The following is a 24,650-nucleotide window of genomic DNA, read 5'->3' as shown; positions in this document are numbered from 1 at the left end:
TATTTAAATTGTGGTGTCAGATGACAGGCGATTCTCAGAGGACTACAGAAGTATCTGGCAAGGTTTTCTATCTATTCCTTTTGCTGCTCTGTGGGCAGCTTTCAAATGCAACTTCCTTTCCCTTTTATCTCTCACACCTATTTTGTGTTTTGTTTGTCATTTCCCGACCCCCTTCAAGAAGGGGTAAAGACAAAAGACAAGTCTTATTTGCACCATTCATCTCTGCAGACTATTTCTGCTAGGCATTTTTCTCACAAAGCTTCCCAAAGACAGTTGAGGACAATTTCTCGAAAAAAAAGTTATGGAACAAACTGTGTTAAAATTTGGGATTTTTGTACAGAAGATGTGGAAGCTGTTGTGGAGATAATAATGGCAAACACCCTGTCATTCCTTTTCTCTTCTGCAAGGAACAAGGTTTTATTTTCATGTAGGTACCCATCACATATTTTATTCCTCTCTAGAAAAGAATCCATCCTGGAAATCACGGTATCAGGAAATGACCTGTCATTTTGCTGGGAAATGCTGCTTGGTCCACACTTAACCAGAATTGGAATTCAATCTCAGGCAGATGAACAGGATTACACTAGCTGATGTTTAAACAACATTTATAAATTTTTAGAACTTAATTTAAAAAAATTTTATAGCCCTTTTGTTACAAACCTCCACAAGCCGAGACATCCACTGCACCTCTTTTTACCGTTGATGTATTTTCTGGGCAAGAGATGCAATTCCTGGACCCAAATGCTGGTTGATATGTGCCAAGTGGACATGTTTCACAGGTCTCAAGACCATTAGGCGAATACGTTCCTGGCTTGCACTGAGCTATAAGGCAGAAGAATGCATAAAGATTAAGCAATGTCCAACAGGAAACTCGGCTCCTGACCTCTACAAATAATGCTGAAATCACAATACACATCACAGGGACTTTTATTTCTAGAGTTTACTCTACTTTGAAGGACTTGCTGGGTACAAAGTGCCAAAAAAAAAAAAAGGAATTATGGTAAATTACTGATAGTGCATTTGTGAATTTTTAACCAGTTAATTCTCTTCCAATCAGCTTCACAGATGATTTGTTACAACTCAGTTACTCATTTTTAATCAACAAAATTAATGATAAGACAATAAACAGGAAATAAAACTAGGAACTCCTTTTTCAGAACAAGTCACAGAGACAGTGGTGCTGAAGTGCTCCATGCCCCAGTCCTGTAGTGTAGGATGCAGACATTTTACCTTTGATCACAGTAGGATGGAGAAGGGCTGGCAAGGACAAAAATACTATTATTTGAAGTGGATTAGTCTGTCTACATTTAGCCTGCACTCAGGGCTAAACTGTCACTCTATCACCCGACAACCCTTCACCAGACAGGAAGGGGAATTGGTGAAAAAGCAGAGCAGACCCATGGGTGGAAGTGAGAACAGATTTTAATGAGATAACACCCATACCAACAGAGATATACACAGTTATACTCAGCCAAATGAATATCTAGTCACCAGGAGAAGCCAGAGGAGGAACCCCAGCAGGAATCCCACAGGAACTCCCCTTCCTCAGCCAACCTCCCAACTTTATAATGACCATGACATTATGGTATGGGCTACACTTGTAGTTAACTCCGGTAAGCTACCCTGGCTTGAGCCTGCCTAGCATGGCTGGCCTATGACTCTGTTCCAGCCAAACCAGGACATAGTCCCTGCACACAATCTCACAGAATGAGGACAGAAATGAAACAAAGCTTCAAAGGCCAGCTCTCAAAACATCTGCCCAGGCATCGTGCATGCCACAGCAGTGGTGTAAACCTGGATTTTTCTCTTTACATATACATCAGGGGGCAGCTAGGACTGCTCCTCATTTCACAGGCTAACCTTGTCCAAATAGTCCCACCATGGGACCAAAAGGATGCCACCAGGTATTCAGAAGTGGCTGTCTGAAAAAGACAAAGTTCTCACCTTTGCATTCAGAGATGCTCCTAGAGTGTAGATACTCAGTATAGCTACCAGATGGACAACTTTTGCATTCCAGCTGCCCTTCCTCATCTTGATAGGACCCAGTCCAGCAGCTTTCACAGGTATGATGCTCCAGGGAGTAATAGGTACCCAAAGGGCAGTTGACTGTAACATTGGAAACAAAGTTCCCCTCAGAGTGCACAATCATACATACTTGTCTTGCCCCTGGAGTTCCTATTTAGCCAAACCCTGTTTATGTGAAATGTGACTCTGTTCCTCATCAAATGGGGTATCTTTTTGGAACACTGCAAAGATCTCACTATGCACAGTAAATGGAATCCAATTCCCTATCTTAGCTACACATCACCCACAAGACTAATAGGGCTAAAAGACTGCATACCAAGCACTTTTTTCTGTGTATCACCAAGAGTGGATATGCCTGATTTCCCCATGGGATTGGAATCCTGGGTACAAAAGTGTCCTTCCACAGGCCTTGGTTAGGAACATAAACATCCTCTGGAAGTCAAACTGAGCAAAGCATTTCACAGTTTATTGTTCTGAAAGACCACAAGCACTGGACTGTGTCAAACCCTCTGCAAACATCCTCTAAAACCTTGCTTTTCAAAAGGATTCTAAATAAGTGTAAGGAGCAAGTCGTCTGGCTTACCACACATCCTCCCCCTCAGCACCGAACCAGGCCTGCAGAAAAGAAAGGCCTTCTCGGTCTCCAGAGAGTTGCTGTCGGCTACAATGAGTTCGGATGCAAACTGAAAAGAATACATGGGTTCCTTATTGAGAGTCCTATTCAGCCTGTTCGTGATCGTCTCCAGAGTCTTAAGGAGCCGTTGCTGATTTTCCAGTTCCAATGTATCATTCCTTTCATCAGGCAGTGGCACGCTAGCTGGGATATAAACAGAAAACACAAAAAGCACACAGATTTTACAGTCAGCACTTTCAGTGTACTCTGGAGTATATCAAGAGTGCAACACTCAAGCTTGCCAGTGGAAAGTGGAAAGCAGGCCATGTGCACAATGCTCTCCATGAACATGAACATGAGGCTGTGCTCTTTCCCTCAAGTAGAAAATCTGTGATGAAATGGGGCTATGAATGTCCCCAGAAAACTGTCATCTGCATCTCCAGCAGGCTTTGTGAACTGAAGGCTAAGTTTTACTGAATGTATTAGAAACATGTTTTTTAAAAAGAAGAATAGGAGAAGGATGGTATTTTGACTTCTCTCACCTGTGATGTTAAATATTAACTTGATTTTGTGGTCAGTCATTGGAACATTCAGCTTATGCCTTTTGACTCGAGCAGGTGCTGCCTTTATAGAGGCAGAGAGATGCCTGGATAAGTCCTCTTCTTGCGCTGCATCAACAAAATCATCATAGGAATAATCCAGTTGGTTTGCTGCCCCCCAGCCAGCAGGTCCTGCCAGGCATTAAGAAAGGACAAAAAGAGAAGAAACATCGTGTGGAAAATAAGTGCCTGTACTTACTTCTAAAATACATCCCCAATAGAATGGGGTCTGTTTGAAACTCCAGATGATGTATGGTGGCTTTGCCTCCACACAAGTGCCTAATGCAGCAGCATTTTGACTAAAGAAAAAGGAAAAACCAGTCACACTCCCATATGACATCCTAGAGATCCTGAATCTTGTGCAGTTAGCCAAAGCTTTAAAGAAATACTTCTATAAAAGTTACAGGTTGCAATTCTTTCTCTTCCCCTGTCTTGCACGGACCCTCACCTGCCAGCAACACCTTCTTAAACAATTCCATATTGCCCTCTCTCCCTCTTCCTGCCCAATTACTGACAGGATGGCCTATGCCACATGTCTCCATTGCATCTTCTTCTCACAACTCCTAAATAGTTCTACCATCGTCTATCTTCTCAGAAAAGGCTGGTACCGTCACATTGTGTGTTTATTACCCACACACAGGCATTTCCTGTTACACATAGTGAGTCAAATTCACTCATCAACCCTCTATATAACACCCTTAACCATAACTCACTTTCAACCTGTACGTGCTTTTCATGCGCTACATAATCTACCTTTTCATAATGACTAAATCTAGAGGTGCATGGTCTATTTCATTGATCTAGCTCTTTTTTTAAAAACACGAAGATACAAAAAAATTCTGCCCATTACCCCGTTAGCAGTCACCTAGATTATGCTTAATTTACAGTGGAAACTAGGACAAGTTAACCCCACTGCTTTGCAGTTAATACTGTATAAGCAGTAGTTTTCTAAACAGCTGTCTCTAATGTCCAGAGAAGAGCTCTCCTCTCTTACCTCCCTATCATGAGAAACTCCAGAAAAACAGCAACAAGGTTATTCTGATAAGAGGTTGACATGAACCAGGAGAGAATAGGACCCTATATTCCATGTCCTCAACACCATTTCCTCCAAGTGCCTTTACAAGTTAGCTCCAGCTGTCATCAATATCCATCCTTACTCTGAGGACAACTACAAACTGAACACCAGTCCCCCGCCCCATGTCTGATTACAAACAAATATGCTCTTAAACTCAGTGAAGCATGTCTAAAAGGTGAGAATAAGCAGGAAGATCTACCAAGTAATTCCACTAGAAACCTGCAGAAGCGCCACAGTCCTATGACAGAGTAGGTATTCTGATGTTGATTTGCCAAAATGCCTCCTAAAATAGGTAATATGAGTTACCTGGTTTTAGTCTTCCTGCTCTGAGCACCCCCATGGGACTCAGAAATGCCAAGGACAACAGCAATACAACATGGACACCAACCTGTTTGAAAATGGACTGAAATGGGCAACTTACGTGGTGTAAAGCAAAGTGGGAATAATCACTAGGACTGTCAGTCTGATATAGGTACAGTCGTCCTGCAAAAGCTGCCCTTGCATACAGGAAGTAATTTCACAGCTAATGGTCAAACTTAAGCTTGTATAGCTTTACGCTGCGAAGATTCTGTGCTGATCTGAACCAGCATCAAAGATGCTCTTAATTTTCTTAACAATCTCCAGAAACATCTATTGTACTTTTTCAGTATTTTGGTTTGAAACTACGTTTTTAAAAAGTTGCTTTCTTCCTTTCCAAGCAGGTTTGTAAGACTCAGTGTGTGTGTTTTTTCCCCCTCCCCATCCTCAGGCATCTTGGTAAACTTTTCCTCCTTCTGATACTGAAGCAGTATCAAAACCAGACAGCAAACAGTTCCATAATGTTGTTATAAAACCTATTATGTAATTGCTTACTATCTTAAGAGCTCAATACTTGTTTTTAGAAAATATGTCACACAACACATTGGATACTTCAGAACAGAAGGAGTTATGCTGCATTAAACCTGGATGGCTAAGAATCTGTGCAATCAATAATTACCAATGGCAAATCCGTTTTCGTAATCGTAATTATATTCCAAGCAATGTTTCTGTGTCTGATCTTCCAATCTGCAGTCAATATCATCAACATGATTACAGAACGAGGGGACCTTCCAACACAAAGAAGAATAACATTAAAAAATAAAACCTCATAGCTGCTTCCCGTGACTTATAAAAACTTCTAGTTGCAATGTTACACAGCTAGACTTCTCCTTTCATCTCTCTTACAGCCCCGGCAAGGTCTGATGAAAGAAGTAGCTTCTATTGATACAGCTGGGAAATAAGAGGGCAACTTGAAGCCATACAAGCTCTTTGTAATAGAAGATCTTTTTTTTATAAGAGAAGATGTCCATTCAGTTAACCACTCTTGCATGTGAAATCCCAAACTACAGAAATAAGTTTAGGCTTCTCCTTCCCTGCTGAGGATGATGGGAGAGCTCACACGTTTGAAAACATCTGTGTTTTTTTCTAGCTATGTAACTCATAATTCTGTCAGGTTTACAACAATGCTCTCACTTTCCACCAACAGATCTCAGAGGACAGGGAAAATAACTTCAGAAGGACAGAAACCATAGAAGAGAAAACTCAACAGAAACTTTTCTGGTATTGTTGATTTCTTCTCTCCACAAAAAAGCAGTGGAGATTAGATAAGAATAGATGAATGCATGATTTTTCGTAAAATCTGTATTTCTTGCTTTTTCCAGAAAGTTTTCAAGCAAGTTGGGCTCTAGGTCATGTTTTGGAATTGCCTTGCTTTTTCCATATCAATTTTCATTGGAAAGATGGCTCCTGCTGATTTCTCCCCCCTTTTCAGATCTCTGTTAGAATTTCAAATTCTTGGGAACACGAATATGCCTATTCAAAACAGCCTCTTTGACTGTTTTCCCAGATGCATTTTGATGTAATTGGCTGGGCAGGTCACTAAGCATTTTTTCCTTATTATCCTTTGCTTGTCAGTAGTAATGGTCTAAGCACTGGAACCTGGCAGCAGCTGGCTCTTAGGGCAAAGGAACAGAAATAAAACCAGCCAAGATTTCTCTATGGGAAGAGAACAAATTTGAAGCAAGGCAAGAGAGTAACAGATATTTAGGTCCAAGTGTCAGAGATTGCCTGAAGTAAGTTTTCAGCCATTTGACAAGGGCTACCAAGATCATTCCAATGCTGCAGGAGTTCACCTGTTAGCTATATGTACTAACAATACATTTTACTTATTAGAGAAGCTTTTAGCATATGGGCCTTGTCCTGCAAAAAATCTGTAAATGCCCAGCGTTCTCTTCTGGCACAATGGTATCACACGAGGCCTGGACATCAACTCCTGAGGACACAACTCGGAGTCCTGCTGCTTCTGCTTTGCAGCTGAGGAGAGACTCGTGGATTAAGAGGTGAGATTGTAATACTGAAGTGGAAAGCAGGACACATGTAGAGAAGGAATATCCTACACCTTCAAATTCAGTGCCATGCAGTCCTTAATGGTAAGAGTGAGAACTCAGAAACTCCAGAAACCCAAGCAAATTATTTAAATCACTACCACTGGATATAAGTGCCTGGACTTAGGCACCAAGTGTGGAATTCATCTAGTTGTGTAGATGTATATTCATTTATATTATATGGATATATGTTATACACAATCCCTATAAAAATATATATATTTTATAATCACGTTCAACTTTCAAACACAACACTGAGGTTAGGGGACAATCGACTGGGGTTTTCAAAATTGCACAGGTTCTCTTTGGAAGCCTAGGGAAAAATCTCTGAGTACCAGGTCTCTAAGCTACTTGGACACTTGTATAAATCCTGTTCTATGTAACTCCACGTTGAAGACTGAACTGAATTACATTAAAATGCCTGTGAATCAGCTTTATTTTTAAAGACGACGTGTCATCTTCTGAAAAAGCACGAATTTCATTTATGGGTTTCTGTTGTATTTTCCTTGTATGACGTTAGTTAGCTGGGAAAAGTAACAACAAGGTACATATTTTTAAAAGTATGTAAAAGAGAGGAGTATTTACTAACCTACCATTTTACCAAGCGCACTCTGGAATGCATCAGTAAAGCTATTTAGAAGATTGTTGTCATCACATTGTGTTGCTTTGTAGAGCATCTCAAAGGATTTGAACCCATGGTTTGCAAAACGATTTACTGAAAAATGTTGCAGAAATAAATTTTTACTGGTCAGTGCAAGGGTTTCAGACCTAAAAGCAAGATCATTCAGGCTAAAACTGGAATTCACTAAGCCAAGAAACAATGTCTTTAAATCAGCAAGCTAAATACCCAGTGTTGTATACAAGAAAATGGATCACTCATACCTCAGCCAATGCAGTTGAATTTGACCCTTTGGCAGGCATCAAATTTATTGGGAAAGCTAAGAGACATTAAAAAGTCTGTCATTTATCTATTTCAGCATTTTCTTAAGGGACGAAACCTGTGAGCTGTCAACTAAACTCTGTACTTACTTTTTACCGAGAGAGAAGCAATAAATATTAAAAGTCCTATTACTAATGCTGCAAGGCTAAATACAAAAAATTCTCATCCAGAATTTAAGGAAATCCAAGTTTCTAAGTGCCCAAGTAACAGATTTTGAATTGATAGATAGCTCTGAAACATAACTCTCATTTGCTTATAGCTGAAACACTGCTCCCATTTGCTGAAACCAAGAAATCCACTCTGATTCAAGTGGATGCAACATGGTGCCAAGACTGGCTTCAGATGTTGCTCTAATATATTTATTATTAAAACGTAACCAAAGCCAGGGAATTCAGCAGCTGAAGTTTTGCATGTGTGGATCTCAAAGAAAAACCATGAATGCTTCTGATTTGGTGGTAATTAGATATGTAAGTACCACATGCACTATCCATTGGGATCAGTAAGTTGCTGATACTGTGGAAATTCCTATTGAAAAGACACTGTTAGTGTTTGTAAAAAAATTGTTTCAAATACCAATTCAAAATAATGACAGACCTGCTCTACTTTGCCATCTTTGCTATTTTGTGATTCCTAGGATTCAAATTCACTGCTATTTTTGTGTTTTAGACAGCTTCTGAAATAACACATTTAGGGACTTCCACACATTCTCTCACAATATTTGTAAGAATTTGGAGGACAGAGAAGATTTGTTATCATTAAATAGAGTCATAATTTCTAAAATATTTTCATTTACTTCCTCATTAGTGTTTGATGAGTTGCAGATTCATTTTAGTAACAATAAGACTTACAAGAGCAGCCAGGCCACTCTGGAGAGTAAGGTGGCTTCCAGACACCATCCTCATATGCACAATAGTAGTTTTCACTTGATCCTTCTGAAAAGCTATAACCCTCTGCACAGTGCAATGTGCAATTAACTCCCACTTCATCTGATGTGCATGTAAAATCACCATTCACAGGCTCAAAGGAGATTTCACAGGGAGAACCTATGAAAAATACAAAGATATATATTGATGAATGTGATGAAGTAAGTAAGCACACAGGAAAACAGCACTGATAGGATTTCCAAAAGTCCCTAATATCAATCTGATCTTGCCTCTGTTGAAGTCCATGGAAGTGTTATTTGTTAATTCTGTAAAGGCAGGATCAGGCTACTGCTAAATTATTCTCAAACTCTGCCACTGGAATTTGAAATACATAAACGTGAAGATCTAAAAAAAATTGTGATACAGATGAGAAATTAAAAAATCCCTCAGAAATGCAAGAACCAAACTCTTCTGCACTTCTTCTGCAAAGGCGCATGCTTAAGCACATACTTACTAAAATAATATGAAAAATTGATCTGAATTCTTACACGAAATTCCATGCAATGAATTCTAGTAAACTATATTACATCCTGAATTCTGAAACCAGGATTATCCATTCTGTACTACTGCAAAAACACAGGGACTTGTCAGAATAATCTTAGGAGGAACTGACTGTAAAACCTCAGTTAAGAGTTATTTTACAGGCCAATTGTGAAGGAGACTGTGAAAGTCCGAAAGCATTCTGTCACAAACACTGAACCACGAAAAGTCTGAGGGCGTGTAGAGCATTAAACAATGCCAACTCTAAGCATTGGCTTGTTCTTGCTAAGATTTAAGCAAATCAGAAGTTAGCACATTCCTTTGCAACTTCTCTTTTCTAAAAGTTACAACAAAAATTCTAGTCTCCATGATTTTAAATTTTTTTATACAGATGTCCAGCTGAGACATAAGCACTACAGAGCAGAGATTAAGTAGAACTTTCATTCAGAATACTTTATCTGCCAAATTATTGTCTGGCCTTAAAGAAGAAAGTCAACTGTGGGGAAAGAGTGTCTGTAATAAACACAAATGCACCAGTATACCTATAGGTACAGACAGCTTCTATAATCTAAAGAGTGTTCTAGTATCTGCTACAATATTTGTATGTGATTACAGAAATTTTTCCATAAAGTTTTCCTTTTTAACTACAGATTTGAAGTACGACTTCAGTAACATCTATTAATTCATTTCACATGGAATCTGTCATGGAGAAAAAAATGGATCCATTACCACAAGTTTTACTGCTTAATGAATCATAATTTCAGTGCTTTTACACCTAACTTAAATTTATAGGACCAAATTCACTGCTGTGCTGCTTCAGTCTTAGACCATTTATTTGTTGGTACTAACAAATATCCTGACCGACTTCAAATTACTCCAATATAAAATGGGAACAACTAAAAGAAAAAGTAGGGACTAAATGAAGAAGTGGAGTAGCATTACATCCTTTATGATTTTCAGTTAAAACAATGCCACACACTCTTGACCAGAAGACTAATACAACAAACCTTTGATGACAATGTGGATCTCACATGTCCTGTTATTGCCAGAGGGATCCACAGCTGTGTATTGAACCTTTGTCTCTCCTTTGGGAAAAAGATCTCCGGGTGCATGACTTCTAGTGACAGTCAGTGGAGCACCTAGAAGAGTTAAAAAACAACAAAAACATTAATAAGTAAGAGGTTGCTCATACACAACCTTGACAAATGGAGAAGGAAATGGCAGCACATCTTCCAAATTATGTGTTCTTAAAAATGAATGAGTAAAAAACTCCTCAAGAAATCCTAAACTCTGAAGTATCAGGTATTAACAGGCTGGAGTTCCCTACCTTCCACTGCTGCATGCATGTTTTTTTAGGTGCTCTACCTCACCTGAATTGTCTGAAAATTGTGGTTCTTCCCATGTCGCTGGGTACTCATTCTCTACTGCTTGTACGGGTGGTGGAGATCTGCATCTGTCAATTACAGGAGGTTCTGTATCTGCAGAATTTGAAGGGATGGCATGACATTAGCTTACTGAACTGCTCCCACACTCAAATGAAATCTATAATCAGAAGTCATGTAAACAGCAGCTTAAGTTCACAGCACAAGATACAACAAAGTTAGGTGCACACTTGTAAGCTGCTGCAACCGGTAGATGCTGAGGGAATGGACAAGACTAATTCTTCCGCTGAACTCATGGTTTCTGCATTCTGTTTGCAAACCTTGTTTAACAGGACTGCTGAATAACAGAACTGTCTGACAGAAATACTTGAACAATGATTTCCATCAGCAATGTGAGGGAACCTTGGAAATTTTTTTGCAGTCTTTCAAGAAGAAAAAAAGAAGTATGTATCATGAAGGCAATAAGTGACAACATAATAAAGCATTTAATCTACCAATTTGAGAAGAAATCTTAGCATTCAGAATGAACAACAGAACAAAACACAACCCAAACTAAACATCTGGGAGCAGTGACTGCATACTATGCAAACTGAGACCAAAGACCAGCAAAGCATTTACGGAGATTATATTACTTCTAAGCTTATATCCACACACATAAAGACCACAGTGACTTGCAGTCCCTTTCTGCACAAAATTAGAAGGTTTCAACCGTCTTTCTCAGTTATTTTTACCAGCACTTACCAATAACCTTGACATTGAATGTACAGCTTGCCTCATTGCCTGACTTATCAGCCGCTGTGTAAGTAATGGCAACTTCGCCAATTGGGAGAAGAAATGGTGGTATGAAAGCCGGGGTGACATGGACGGAGACCTTTTATAGGAAAACACTTGTTATTTAAAAAAACAAACCTGGTTAATAATCACGACTCTCTTCTTTCAAGAAATGGTCACAAAATAGCATCCTTCAAGGTCAGGCATACTCATTCTTAATGCAAATAGCCTCCTCAAGTAATGAGGGCAGACCTTGCAACAGAGTGCTCTGCTCCCCTTCTCAAGACTGCCTTCTTTATAGCAACAGTGATTTACCCAGTCAGGATTTGGACCCTGACCTGCTGCAGTTTACAGCACTGTACATTAAGAAAACCCAAGGCTGACTCTTGTTTGCCTCACTGCACTGAACACACACTATGTCAGCTCAGAACCTGCTTTGTCTGCAATCCAGCTCTCCAGCTGCAAGTGCAGCAGACCTGGGAGATGAGTGGAGCAGACAGCTGTGGGCTATAAGTGCTTACATATCCAAAGTGCTTACATATCCAGTTTTAAACTACATGTGTTTATGAGTCAATAGCCCACAGAGGCTTCAAAACATTCTGGCACAGCAAAGGATCCCCACATCTGGTGTAAATGGCACTTCCATGCTGTTTATGTCTCTTTCACACGGGTTAGAACTGTCTTAAGAAACTTCTCTTTAAAATAACTGGTTTCATGTGAACAAAGCAGTTTATCTGACGACTGTGGCTTTGACAATCTACAACTAAGAGCTCAGGCACTTTGTTTCCACGACCCTGTGCCACCAGAGCCTCCATACCTGATCATGGCTATCCTACAGCAAAAAATGTGTGAAGTTACACCTTTTTTTACTGGGATAGCTCACAGTTTCCATGTGCAAAAACCTCCTGTGTTTGCAGCAAATTAAAAGCACACACAGAGTCACTGTTCCTCTGCTGACTCATGATAAAGCATTTAGTTGCTGTAACTTGATCATGTCTCAGCCTGTAGGGAATGTTACTCTTTATGAAACAGCTCTGAAGAAGTTTTCCTTATAATTCCGTTTCCAGACCTCTGACACCCATAGTAGCTGAACACCCAAGTCTGAACATTCCATCAGATACAAAAATGAGATTTTTCTTTCTCACTCGGGAAGCTGAAACAAATCTTTACTTATCACAGTGTGTTCTTGTTAGCCTTTCAGATTAATGAGCTGGTTTGCTTCCTTCTGAGAATAGTTTATTAAACTTCTTCACATTCTAAGAGCTCATTTTTAAAGCAGCTATCTCCATCTTATAAACAAGGGCACATTCTTTCTTTTGACCACATAAATTAACCATATGAGATTTTATACACTTAAACACCATGCAGAGTGTCCTGGGACTGCATAGCCACAACCAAGACAGAAAATACCAAATTCTCAAGATACAAACTTTTCAGCAGATTTTTCTTCTACTCCTGCTTATCAGAAGAAAGAAATTCTAGTGGATCATAAAACTAATTTGAACTAGCTAGCTATAGAAAGACTGCCTCCAGTCAAATGTACAGATTTTAACTTGCCTCATCTCCAGAGTTATCCTCAGCTGTTGGTACCTGCCAGCTGATATTAGCAGAGTTATGATGTTCAAGAGTCTCAGTCTCAATATTTTCTGGACAGTGGATCCGAGGAGCTTCAATATCTGATCCAGAAAAAGACAAACTAGTTTTTTATGTGGGACTATAGAAATAAAAACTCTACAATGGTTAGACTGCAACTTGTTATAACCACCGTTTTTTGTGCCGCCTGGAATACGAATACACATATTTTTACAAACTTCCTGTCTCTACCCCTTTTTAATTCTTGCCTACAGGCATAAACAGTTAATTCTCCCGGGGAAGCGACTATTTTTTGCTGTATTTTTGTACATCACTGAGCACAATGAGACTCTGGTCTCAAGGAATAAGTAAGACAGAATGAATTTGTTTTACTTATTATTAATCCATTCATTACACACATACACTCATCAAGAAGGAATGGCTTCTCTATCCTTTCACTGCCCATACACAACACATACAGATGAAAACACTTGTTTCTGATAATCAGTGACCTGCAAAAAAAAGTATTTGTGACATGATATATGTACTATGAACAAGACAGTAATGACTCTCAAATTCCCTACAGCTTGGTGTAGAACTGACTTGAAAGAAACAATGGCAAGTTTTCTGGCACCAGCTGCTGGAAATGTTCCTTAATGAAGTCCTGGTACAAGGTATTATGTAGGCCAAATGGAGCTGGATGGTTTTAAAGGGCTGCTGATGCAATATGGGTAACACCACCACCACCATTTAAGACACAGGTTTCTCTGACAAACTTGAAGTACTTCTTCATTTCCCTGAAATAGGGCCTCCCAAAACATTTGTGTTCAGGTTACTTTAGTGCTGTAGTGTTGTTTGATAAATGGTCTCTGGACTCATGAGACAAGGACACATTCAGCTCTGAACTCACCTATGCCCAGGAGGCTCTAAAACAACACAGAACTGATATCACTTATATTTTTATTACTAAATAGTTCCAGTAAAGACATAACTCAGGCAATTAAACCTCTGTAATTAAGAGTGCAAAGCAATAAATACAAGTCAGTTTGCCTTCCTCTGAACTCATTCTGATGAAAATTTTATTAGAAATGCACTCTTTTAAATAACTACCAGTCACGGTTCACACTTCCCTTCAGGCTGGCGTGAATTCCATTTAAAAGTGAAATTCTGTAAAAAGACTAATAAATAAGTCAGAAAGAAAATGGCTATTTTGGCCTGGCCAAATACGTTGGCAGCAAAATAGAGGGACACAATAACAAGAATGAAAACAATTGAAATGCAAGTGTTAATTTTTACTAGAGAAGAATAACCTTTGGAGTTTCTTCGTGCCTCTTCTTTTAGGGTTTTATGCACTGGTAATATCTAAATGCTTGATCCCAAGCCATGCTGCTTTATCTTGATCCAAACACTTCAGCTTGTAGCCTTGTGCTGGGATCCCATGAAATATTAAAAACTGCGGTTTGGCACAGGTTTACACAAAGGATTCAGAAAAACAGTCTGGTACATCATGGAGTGGGAAATAGTATGTTTAAAGAGCGGGACAAAATATTCCTGGCCATTACAGAGAAAAGACCCAGTTTTTTCCCACCTCAGTTTCTGTAGCGACCTGGAACAATGACTACCATAATTGTTTTCTGTACTGTTCTTTCCACCCAGTGGCTGGCGAGAGGCCCAGTTTGGGGTGGAAGCACTAGTTCTAGCAGCACAGTAGTTCATGAAGATCTGAATAGCATATTCCCAAACAAACTCCACTTTTGCTTGTACCCTCCTATAATCCAAAGCCAAACTTCCTCCAATTCAGTGTGCATGTGTGCAAGGGAATAAATAACCTAACATTTCTAGAAGAGGGGGCTAAACATGAAAGAACCATACTCAAATGCACATAACCATCTGCCCATCTTTATACTCCATGCACTTGTGTCAGCCAATTTTGCCATTACTCTTGTGCACTGTTGCTCAAGGCATGTCAACAGCCACAGTCAGTCCAAAGACAACTGAATTGAACCATCCCTCTCGAGCCTGTCTATCAGCCAGCGTTTACAGATTTTCTCTGACTACAGGGCTTACATAAATCTGTGCTAAACCAGTAACAGTATTATTATCACTGTTGTTTCACTAGGACTGCGGGTTCCACTTTGACTATCTTTAAGCTAGGAGCTTTCCCATCTACTTTGAAATTTAAAATTTACCTGCACATCAGGCCTTTTAGCAGGTGGCTTCCCAACAACAAACTTATGAGATGAATCCAAGGAGAGACAGTTGATGATGAGCACTATATGATGGCACTCAAGCAACCTCTGAACTCCTCATTTTTACTACAAACTACAAGTAAATTTGACAGCCAAGCTATAATGGTACAGACAACACTTCTTACAGAACTGTTTAAACCATGTTTCCCCAGTTCAAACCTGTTTTCACTCAGTTATTTGCTGTGACCTTCCCTTCAATCCTGCACACAGGTGTACACAGAAACGATTTTGTGCTGGTCTCTACCTTTACACAGAGCCTCCTGGATGTTTTCGCTCCATCTCCCAAATGAAATGCACCTTAGTTCTTCTCTAGCTCCAAACAGGACGAATCCTTGGGGACAGCTCAGCTGGCACACAGTCCCAGAAACGGCAGGCTCCAGCCCACATCTGGGAGGGAGAACTATTACACTTGCTGGTTTCTGGAGGACTGGGCAATGCATTTCTACAAGAGACCAGTAGGACATGTCTTTTAACTGACATACATGAAGTACACATTAAAAAAAATCTGCAAATAAAGTCATATAGCAACTCAGAGAGAACATGAAATACAAAGCCTTTTAAGAGTCTGCATGTGCTATGAGCGCAATAAAACAGTAAGACCTGCACGAACTCTGTACTCCAGTGCTGACTGAAGGAAACAGCACCCAGGATATCAGGTCTTCTATTTGGTTGCTCATGCTTTTCGCTGGGACAGAAACACAGTATTTTTCATGTGGCTTCACTATATTTTACTCTCTCTCTCTGTTTTGTGGTGGGTTGTTTGGTTTTTTTTTTGTCTTTACAACTTCACCTTTCATGGTTGCTTTGTAGCTTCATTCCCTTGCCTTATATGGAAACTAGACCTTCATAGCAGGAGAGGGGTAATAGTCTTTGATCTCTTGCCTTCTACAGCTTTTACACTGTCTCTTGAAACATAAACGACACAAAAAAAAGGACACCTTGCCATGAGGTCACTGTAGGTTAGGGACATGGCTTATGATTTTGCCTACCACATTCCAAAGTGAATGAAATTGGGCTTGGTCTTGACTGTGTTCAGACCCAGATGCAAAGATTCAGGGCAACTCTAAGTGGCAGCTGACCTTCTCTGCAAAGTCAGGAAGGGCTGATGGTTGCTTAAAGGCTTAAAATGGAAGTTTTGAACTATTTTATTACTAGAAATCACTACAAATTCTGAAGACCATTTGCACTGAAGTGTAATGTTACAAAACCCACAATACACGTAACAGGTTAAACTGTCACAAAAGCTTTGTTTAATTTTTGAGCAGTTGTTTTCACCATGTGAGTCAAGGAATGTTATTTTTACTTCAAACATGGAGACATTAACAAACAGGGAAAAAATGGAGATCCCACGAATGCAGTCCATAGACTTTCAGCAGTGCTTCTTACAACAGATAACAGACAAATGCAAGAAAAATGCTCTGTTATTTATAGTAGCTAGTGAGAAGACTTGTAACTCTTTAACTAGTCCGTGAAGAAAGCAGACAGGTCTTTACACAAAGGGCACATATAGAACAAGGCAACCCAACTACAGAAGGGAAAGTTCTGTTCACTTAGCAATTGTTTAATGACACAGAAGTGATTTGTATTCAGAACACTTCACACCCCTTTCCTCTCTTCTCCCAAAATATGCAGTGAGTAACTGAAAACTTGTTCTTCTGCATGAAACAAAATTTAAAGAGTCTAAGCGTTCTAAGTCTTTCCTGCCCAATACTGAAATTGTGTTTAAAGTCCAAGCAATTGATAACTGCACTTCATTTCAACAGGATGCAAAGATCACAAACATTAACACATTTGTTCACTTCAGACAGACACTGTTGGCTATGCAATGAAACAACTCCATCGGAAAAAAAACCCAACTCTTAACTTTTGGTTGCTCACCACAGGAAGGTAACTGACAAATAGCAGAAAGATCAGAAATTGGGAAAAACAGTATCTGAAAAGACAAGCTAAAAGCAATAAAATGTTATGCTAATCAGGGAACAAGTAGAAGAAAGGCTGTGAAAGGTGTAAGCATGAAAACCAGAGAAAAATGCAGATCTTCAGGAAGAAGTCACAGCCCTCCTGGTTGAGATGCTTCAAACTATGCTAGCAAAATCCTAGTAAAGCATGATCCTGAAACATCTGACAAACATTCAGGATAACCTTTGGTATATCTAGCCCAAAGGAATCTCTTCTAAGTGGGACAGGTTTTTACCAGACAAAAAAAACCTGTAATAGTGTTTTTTAGTAATAGTGTTGTTTAGCTTTTTTATCTGTGCTTAATTCCATAATTTGATCAAGCTGACCCACGAAGTTCGGACTTCATGAGAAGAGTGATATCTATGATACTAGTCATATGGGTAGGGAATTATAAAAGAGAGAGGAAAAAAGTAGTTCTAAGGAGAGAGAAGAATCTGCTTTCATCTGCAATTGCCTGGGATGCACTACAACACTGTATTATAATTCTTAACATCAAGAGAAACTTCAGTATTGTAACAAAAGAAAAGATTATCAAGCAAATCATGCCTCTTTCCTTCAACCCTTTTGCAAACACAGTTTCAGGGAAAGAACTGGCCAACTGCAGTTAGAAAGGTGGAGTAGTAATTATTTCAACACTAGGTGGCATCAACACCCTGGATGCCATCTGTATTTTTACCTTTCTTCACTGAACCTTGAACAAAGCAAGGAGAACAGTTATCTTGCAAAGATCATTAATTTTAACGTGCTGGCTATTAATCTTTTGCCAGTGGGGAAGGAAATACAAGAACATGGCTGTGGAAATTTTTTTTTCAAATTGGACAAATGACAAAACTTCCCTTTTCAGCAGATATTTTGTCTGTAAGCCACCTAAAACATACGTAACCTACTCAAACGTAACTCATTGCTAACAGCATCTTTCACGAAAAATACAAAAAATTAAAACATATGTAATAGCCAAACTTACATTAACTTCCAGGCTCTTAGAAAAAGATGCATATGACAAGAGACCTCACAGAAGTGACCGTAAACAATCCAGGCTATGTTATGGTGGAGCTGCAGTTATGGTTACAGATCGCTGTAGCACAGTCTTAGTGAGCTAACTATTAAATATGGTAAACTTTGAACTGAGGTGCACTCAAACTGAAAAGCATTCAGAAGAAGAGCTAACAGAGTACGCTGAGGTCCAAGAAATCTATTTCAAGGTAAGAGACATTTCTAACGGAAGGGTAGGAAATTAATAAATCATCAATTATAAATGCCTTTCTGGTATCTTTTACGTAGCAGATATAAATAATAGTAAGGAGCTGTTCAGTCTAAAAATAAATGGAGAATACCTCCATGATAATGATGAACATTCAGAAAATGAGTACAAAGGGTAGTTTTTGAGGAGAACATGATATTAGTCTTCTGATTTGCGTCCTTCCCTGAAAACTCCGCACATGTATATTGAACACAAATTTCAGCAAGCTTGTTCTAAACATCAGTCACAACAAGAAGCAGAAGAGATGTTTCCAGCTTACACTCTTCCCTCTGTGACAATCAAAGGTAACTTTTATACTAGATTTTCAGACTCAGCAAAAATAAGCTATTGTCATGGGTAATCCAGGAATGGAGGCAATACTGCACAGTGTGAAGAAATCTTCTGATACAGAGTACAGCTGGATTTTAATAATCAAAATGCTAAGCTAGGAAGGATGAATTCAACTGATGAGTACAGTTAATCGTCCAATTATAATCTTCCAACAGGATTTCAGGGTCCCTTCCTTTTGAAGTTAATTGAAGTTTTTCCACTGACTTCAACAGAAGAATGATTAGGATCTCTTAACAAACTCTCTGGATAAATTAATACTTGTGGATTATTTTAATAATTTTAGAGACCATATCTACAGTTAGGAATTTATTCTTGTTTCATGCAAAGTCCACATTTTTAAGCCTGCAGTAAAACAGTAAAAACCAGCCACAGGTTCAAGCCAAGTCACCCTACTGGCATTACATTTACTGGACCCAGATGACATGTACTTCACCCTGACTTTAGTCAGCACTGGATCAGTTTCTGAATTGCTGGACTTCAACCTTGTGCTTTTTTTTTTTTTTTTCAGTCTACCCTTGGAAGTGTTTCAACTGTATTTCTTCCTCTTACCTTTCTAAGTTAATTTAATACCTGTCGCTAGTCCTAAAAGGGCACTTCTGAAAGCTACAGTCCTTTACTTCTGGAACAGCAATATACGCTTACCTATCCCTGCACAGCTGGTGTGACCTCTGAATCCTGCCTTAGAGGTACTTGGTCCCTAACTTGCCTAAACTCTTATTTCCTGCTGGGAGTTCAGCAAAAGTGACAACTGCTACATCTCTACTTAGCACTCACAGTGCCTGGCTAACATACCTCAGCCTTGTCTGGAAGTCATCTTTAGCTTTAAGATGGTAACTCAAACCCCTGCTTGTTCACATTTAATCTGTAGTACAGATGCACAACTTGCATGTTTCCTACAACACATTGTGTGACAGTGTCTTAACACTCACCAGATGCATCAATCTTTTAGTTATCAGCTGTCTGTGCTGGATTTCAATGATAATCTGTCCACTTTCTCCATTTAGAAATTCCTTTGCCCCTCCCTAACTTCTACGACCTGTATAAAACATCCATACACAAATCCTCACTCCTTATCTTAGTTTCACCAAATATTACAATAGGGAGAGTTACTCACTTGTGACAGCATGTCAGAAGAGGTTGCACTCTGACATGAACAGGGTGTGAACAGACACCTACCCACACACTTTGGCTCCTTTGAATCCCACTGTGAGGTTCCCTGGCAGGTGAGTTTGGTGTTGCCTTCTATTTCATAGCCCTCATTGCAGGTCACAAAACACACTGTCTTATAGGAGGTATCAGCCGTTGAACAATTAATGTGTCCGTTTTCAGGAGCCTGAAGTCTGGGACATGTTCGAACTGCAAAGTGAAAAAAAACACCACTTCACTCTGCAGCACTGAGAATCAGTGGAGTTACTGTAGTTTGCACAGGTTTTCAAGGGTGGGACAGGTACTGGCTTGTACATTAGTTACAGCAGTTTGTACAAATTCAGGGAACAGGGCTGGAACTGGACTGTTTTTTTCCAAAGGCTTAATGCCTTCCTCTTCCTGAAACAGTCTTACATAGCAGGTATGAGGCTGGGCACATGTTTTGAAGCTCACCTGAGTTCCAGTGTAAGCCCAGGCTGGCAAATTAACTGTGCTCAGAAATGTTCCTAGCCATTGAAGGCATCTGGCATACACTGTGTGGCTGGTGCTAGTAATGTCTATCAGTCTTCAAAACAGGATAGCTGCAGGCAAAAGAAATCCTGTGGAAAAGTGTTTGTCTTTGCGAGATTCTAATCCCCCAGCCATGCCTGAGAGTTCTTTGGGGGGATTTCCATCTGGCAGTCCGGTATCGTCTGAGTGCACACCAGGGAAGAGGATAAGAGCTTATTAAGAGGGCAGATGGCACTGCCTCAGCACTCAGGAACATTCTCAGTCACTCTCGAGCATATTGATGTAGACAATCACACAGACAAGACACAGACAGGTGTGAGCCTCCACAAATCAGAACAGCAGACATTCATTGTTGTGGGGGAAAGAGAGAGAGGAAGAAGGAACACAAAGCATTCATACAACAGGACCTCAAGAGATGAAAAGGAAGAAATTAGGCTGTTGCTGAGACAAAAGAGACTCTTTCAGGTGTCAAGCTCCCCACGGAGGCAGTCCTGGCTGCAGCTCAGCACTGAGGCCTTTCTCCTGCCATGTCTCACAAACACTGCCAAGGAGAATGCAGTTCGGTGCAGGACGCATGTGCAGAAAGGGAAATGGGGCATGGAGGGTGATCCTCAGGTTGTCTTAAGGTTTTGTTACTGAATCCTGATGCTGGAATCTAACACAAAGCTACACTGTAATTAAGACTGATCCCCAAACAGCTGAACGATAGTAAGAAGAAAAAAGTAGTAGCACTGGTATGGCCTGGATTTATGTTCTTTGTTTCAGCGTCATAACCTCAAGCTCTTCTACTAGGAGCACTTTCCTTTGCACTGCCTCAAGCTCTCCTCCTCTTCAGCCAGTATCTCATGTTTCCGCATTTGTCCCCTTGCTCCCTTCTGGGCGAGACTCTGAGCTACATACGCACTGCCTGGCCTTTGGGTCCCTTGAACGGCTAAGCTGTACTCATCTACTGTCTGGCCATGACTATGTGATGGTGATACACGTATGACAACTAGGTGATAGCCATCCCAAATGTGTAGATGCCTGCTGGGGTCCTAGTGCTCCTTTTCCTTCAATAATTAATGTCTCTCTTCAATAACCAGCTACCGATTTTTCAAAACTAGTGGAAAAATCGTACGGTTGAAAACCCTGCTCTCAGCTGAAGCTGGCAGAGACTGCTCAGCATGTTCAATGGTTATTAAGGGAAGAAAAACACAAAAGGGCAAAAAATGTGACTGCTCAAAAATATAATCAAGAAGACTGCACTTCCCTAAACTCTGTTCTCCCTGGATTGTTTTCCACAGCTTCTGTTAACCTTGCTGGCAGGAGGGCAAGCTCTGGTCATGGGTGGCTTCAGAGATCTGGATGGCTTCTCTGCTGTGGTTTCAGATGTTGATTTTACCAACTAGTCCATCCTTGTTGCTGCCAGATAGGAGGCAAACCAGAGCTCCTTTTCCAAATGCATTCAAGAGTAAGCCAACTTAGAAACTTCCTCTCCTTTTCTCAGCAGTTGTTTATTCTACACGCTGATGAGAAAGGGCATGCCTACAAGTGGACACACGGACTGAAGGGATCACTATACACCCACAAACTAATAAATGGGCAGACATCCTGAGTGCTCCTTCAAATGAAAGCCAGCTGTAAAAATGCCAGTAACTACAAGACCCTCAAAGCTACAAAAACACACACATTAAATGATGTCTTTTTCAAAAACAGCTATAGCGGCACCTGAGTGGAAAAAAAAACCTGTAGCAAAACCTATGTATATTGGATAGGAAAGAAAGAAAGAAAAAAAGGCATATAGATGCACCTGATGTATCTTTGCATTATCACTGTGTCATGTTTACACTCTGAAAGTTCTACTCCTCTTGTACTTGCATATACACAGGCACTGTCTAGGAAGGGAATTTAGAGTATAAAAAATTATTGAAACTTCCATCTTGTGAGAGGCACTCTGAGCTTCAGAGCAGCTTCCTAATATGCTGTATCTTAACTGTAGTACAGTGAGTAAGAAAGACATTTTTACAGCTGAATCACATATGCTTTAAACAGAAGAGAATAGGCTTTCTCTTTCAAGGTTTCTATGGAAGCCTTTAATACCGAATCTGTGGTAAAAGAAAGCAAATGCTACCAACTCCACGGCATTATTGACAAAGCCTGAATGAATTAAGTATGCTGAAGAGGCTCTCAGCAATGTTAATGTGCCTACAGAGAAGGCACTCCCTTCCCCTACCTGTTAAGTCTAGCCACCTCTTCTGGAAGGACTCCATAGCTGTAGTGCTCCTGTCTCCTCAGTGTTTCAATACCACACTTACTCACTGCCTCAGTATAGCTCTGGCAGAAACCTGCAACTGAACCCGTGTTATCCTGGTTATGGTTCCATACATTGAACACAAAACCATCTTCTTGTCAATAAGGCATTTTCCGTGACCAAGAAATATTTCTGTAAAGCCAGTGAAAACAACAACAACAACAACGGTATATTTTGCTTGCTCTGGGTTTTCTCCTAATACATTTTCTGGATTAAATACATGCTTTGTAGTTGTTTTTTTTTCATGGGTCACTGTTAATTGCATGACAGGACTGCATTAATCACTTTCCAGTAGCACAGCAGATTTTAGCTAGCAGAACTGAGGAGTGTTTAATGTCAAAATCCAAAGCAGTGCAAATGGATTTTCCTTCACTCTCCCTTCCCAATTTATGTGATAAAATACTCCTGGGATTAACAAGACAGCTATAAACTGTGCCTTTGATCTTGCGTCCTTTCATAGTCTGAGTGAACTGAGACTAGCAGATCCAGCACATCTAAAGGTAGGATTTTTTTTTTTTTAATGGGAAGTCTTCAGCATGATGGAGAATGGCACAAGAAAAGCAAAAATATATCCTTTCAATGCTTCAAAGGATATTAACAACATAGTACTCCAAGGCAGACTTTTCTCTTCCCCCACCTTCCAAATTCCCTGTTAAAGGAAGATCATGCACTAAGACCCAATAGATGAGTATCTTTAAATGCTCCAGGAAGTTTTCCAAGTACTAGGATCTTCCACTTCTCTACAGACAGTGAAGACAAAGGATCCTTTCTTTGTGGCTGACTGCAGCCTTCCCAGATTTTTTGCACTGGAGGCTACTGTGTGACAGAAGCTTTGACAGGCAAGTGCTCTTTCCCAGTATTCCAGTCTTCCCAAAGTAGCATGCACCTTCAGTCTATGTTTTGACTGCTGGAAAGTCAACAGCTCTAAGTCTAGCTTCACAAGATACCCTCTTGGTACTGGCCATATTTTCTATTGAAAGCTTCCTTCCTGCCTTCTGTCACTGGAAGCTACAAAGGAAGACTAAGTTTTCTGGGATCATCTGAAGAAGTGTCCTGCAGATGGCAAGCAGAAGTGAACTGCTATATTCTATAAGCTATAAGAATGTCCTGAGGAACTGATCTTTAGCTCAGATCCCTCCTTTCAGAACCATGACCTGCTGTTTCTTTAAGCGCTGCAGTGTTTGCTGTAGTGACATAAAGTGCTAATGCCTCCAAGGATCTATCCTCCCTCTTTCCCTGAGGCCAAGGTCCTGAGGCCCTCTTCCCTCTCAAGGCCAGGGCAAGAGTTAGAGAAGGAGCTGATGACTTCTTTTTTTACTAGCTTCCAGTGCAGCATAGTAAAGTCAAGTGCATCCAACTCAAGTTAAACTTGTTGAACTACAACCTGTGGCTGTTGAGATAAGGGATGCTACCTGTTTTTTCCAGGCTCTCCTTGGAAGACATATCAGACAAGACTACATGGGGTTGCAGCTCCCCTTCTAAATCATCAACAACCCAACTTGAGGCAGAGACAAGTGGTAACAAAGCAAAACTGTGTTCCTATGTACTTCTAAGAGCTCCAGAAATAATGTTTTTCAGTATGATCTTTCCCACGTCTCCTCCCTTTCACATCTTCTGTTTATTTCTTTTCCAGCTGACACTCTCTTACAGAAAACTTCTAGGATACTGCCAGTTGTTCCCTAGTGAAACTCCACTCAAAATTCTTCTGAAGACTATGCTCAAGGCCCAATCTTTCCTAGTTCTTCACAAGAAGGAATTGTAAGAACGCAAAATGGAATTCTCCCGTGGCCAATACCTCCCAATGCCAATGCCTGACCATGCCAGGGCTCTTGTGGATATTCTCAAACATGCATATGCCAAGGTCTTGTTATATATTTGACTACTTGGTAGGTTTACATAACATAGATACAAAGTTCATAGAAATTAGGTGGAGAAAGGTTTAAGGAAGGAGAATGTAGATTCACTTGCAAAAGACTGTCTGCCTAGTAAATATTGCTCTGCATTTTCTATTGTAGATGTCCTCCTTCCATTTTATGAAGCAGGGAAATGGAGTGATTGGAGTGGGAGTTTACCTTTGGAACATTCTTTCACCCAAGAGCTAACAGGATCAATCTGCATGCCCA

General features: G+C 40.1%; 1 protein-coding gene across 1 annotated transcript in view; it reads right to left on the bottom strand.

The window, feature by feature from the left end:
- SVEP1 (sushi, von Willebrand factor type A, EGF and pentraxin domain containing 1) overlaps positions 1-24,650 on the bottom strand; it is a 132,593-nt gene that overhangs the window by 58,901 nt on the left and 49,042 nt on the right. Inside the window, exons 6-18 of the mRNA XM_086480302.1 lie at positions 19,758-19,937; positions 15,276-15,473; positions 12,768-12,886; positions 11,181-11,310; positions 10,428-10,535; positions 10,065-10,196; positions 8,503-8,697; positions 7,308-7,429; positions 5,289-5,397; positions 3,181-3,369; positions 2,609-2,842; positions 1,945-2,106; positions 661-822 (exon numbers count right to left, since the gene is read on the bottom strand). Of these exons, the coding sequence (XP_086336428.1) occupies positions 661-822; positions 1,945-2,106; positions 2,609-2,842; positions 3,181-3,369; positions 5,289-5,397; positions 7,308-7,429; positions 8,503-8,697; positions 10,065-10,196; positions 10,428-10,535; positions 11,181-11,310; positions 12,768-12,886; positions 15,276-15,473; positions 19,758-19,937 (2,040 nt within the window). The remainder of the gene's footprint in view (positions 1-660; positions 823-1,944; positions 2,107-2,608; positions 2,843-3,180; positions 3,370-5,288; positions 5,398-7,307; positions 7,430-8,502; positions 8,698-10,064; positions 10,197-10,427; positions 10,536-11,180; positions 11,311-12,767; positions 12,887-15,275; positions 15,474-19,757; positions 19,938-24,650) is intronic.

The sequence above is a fragment of the Leptosomus discolor genome, chromosome Z (assembly GCF_034619465.1).
Source record: "Leptosomus discolor isolate bLepDis1 chromosome Z, bLepDis1.hap2, whole genome shotgun sequence".
NCBI lineage: Eukaryota > Metazoa > Chordata > Aves > Leptosomiformes > Leptosomidae > Leptosomus > Leptosomus discolor.
Note: the sequence above shows the minus strand (reverse complement) of the source record. Positions and strands in the feature narration are given on the sequence as shown.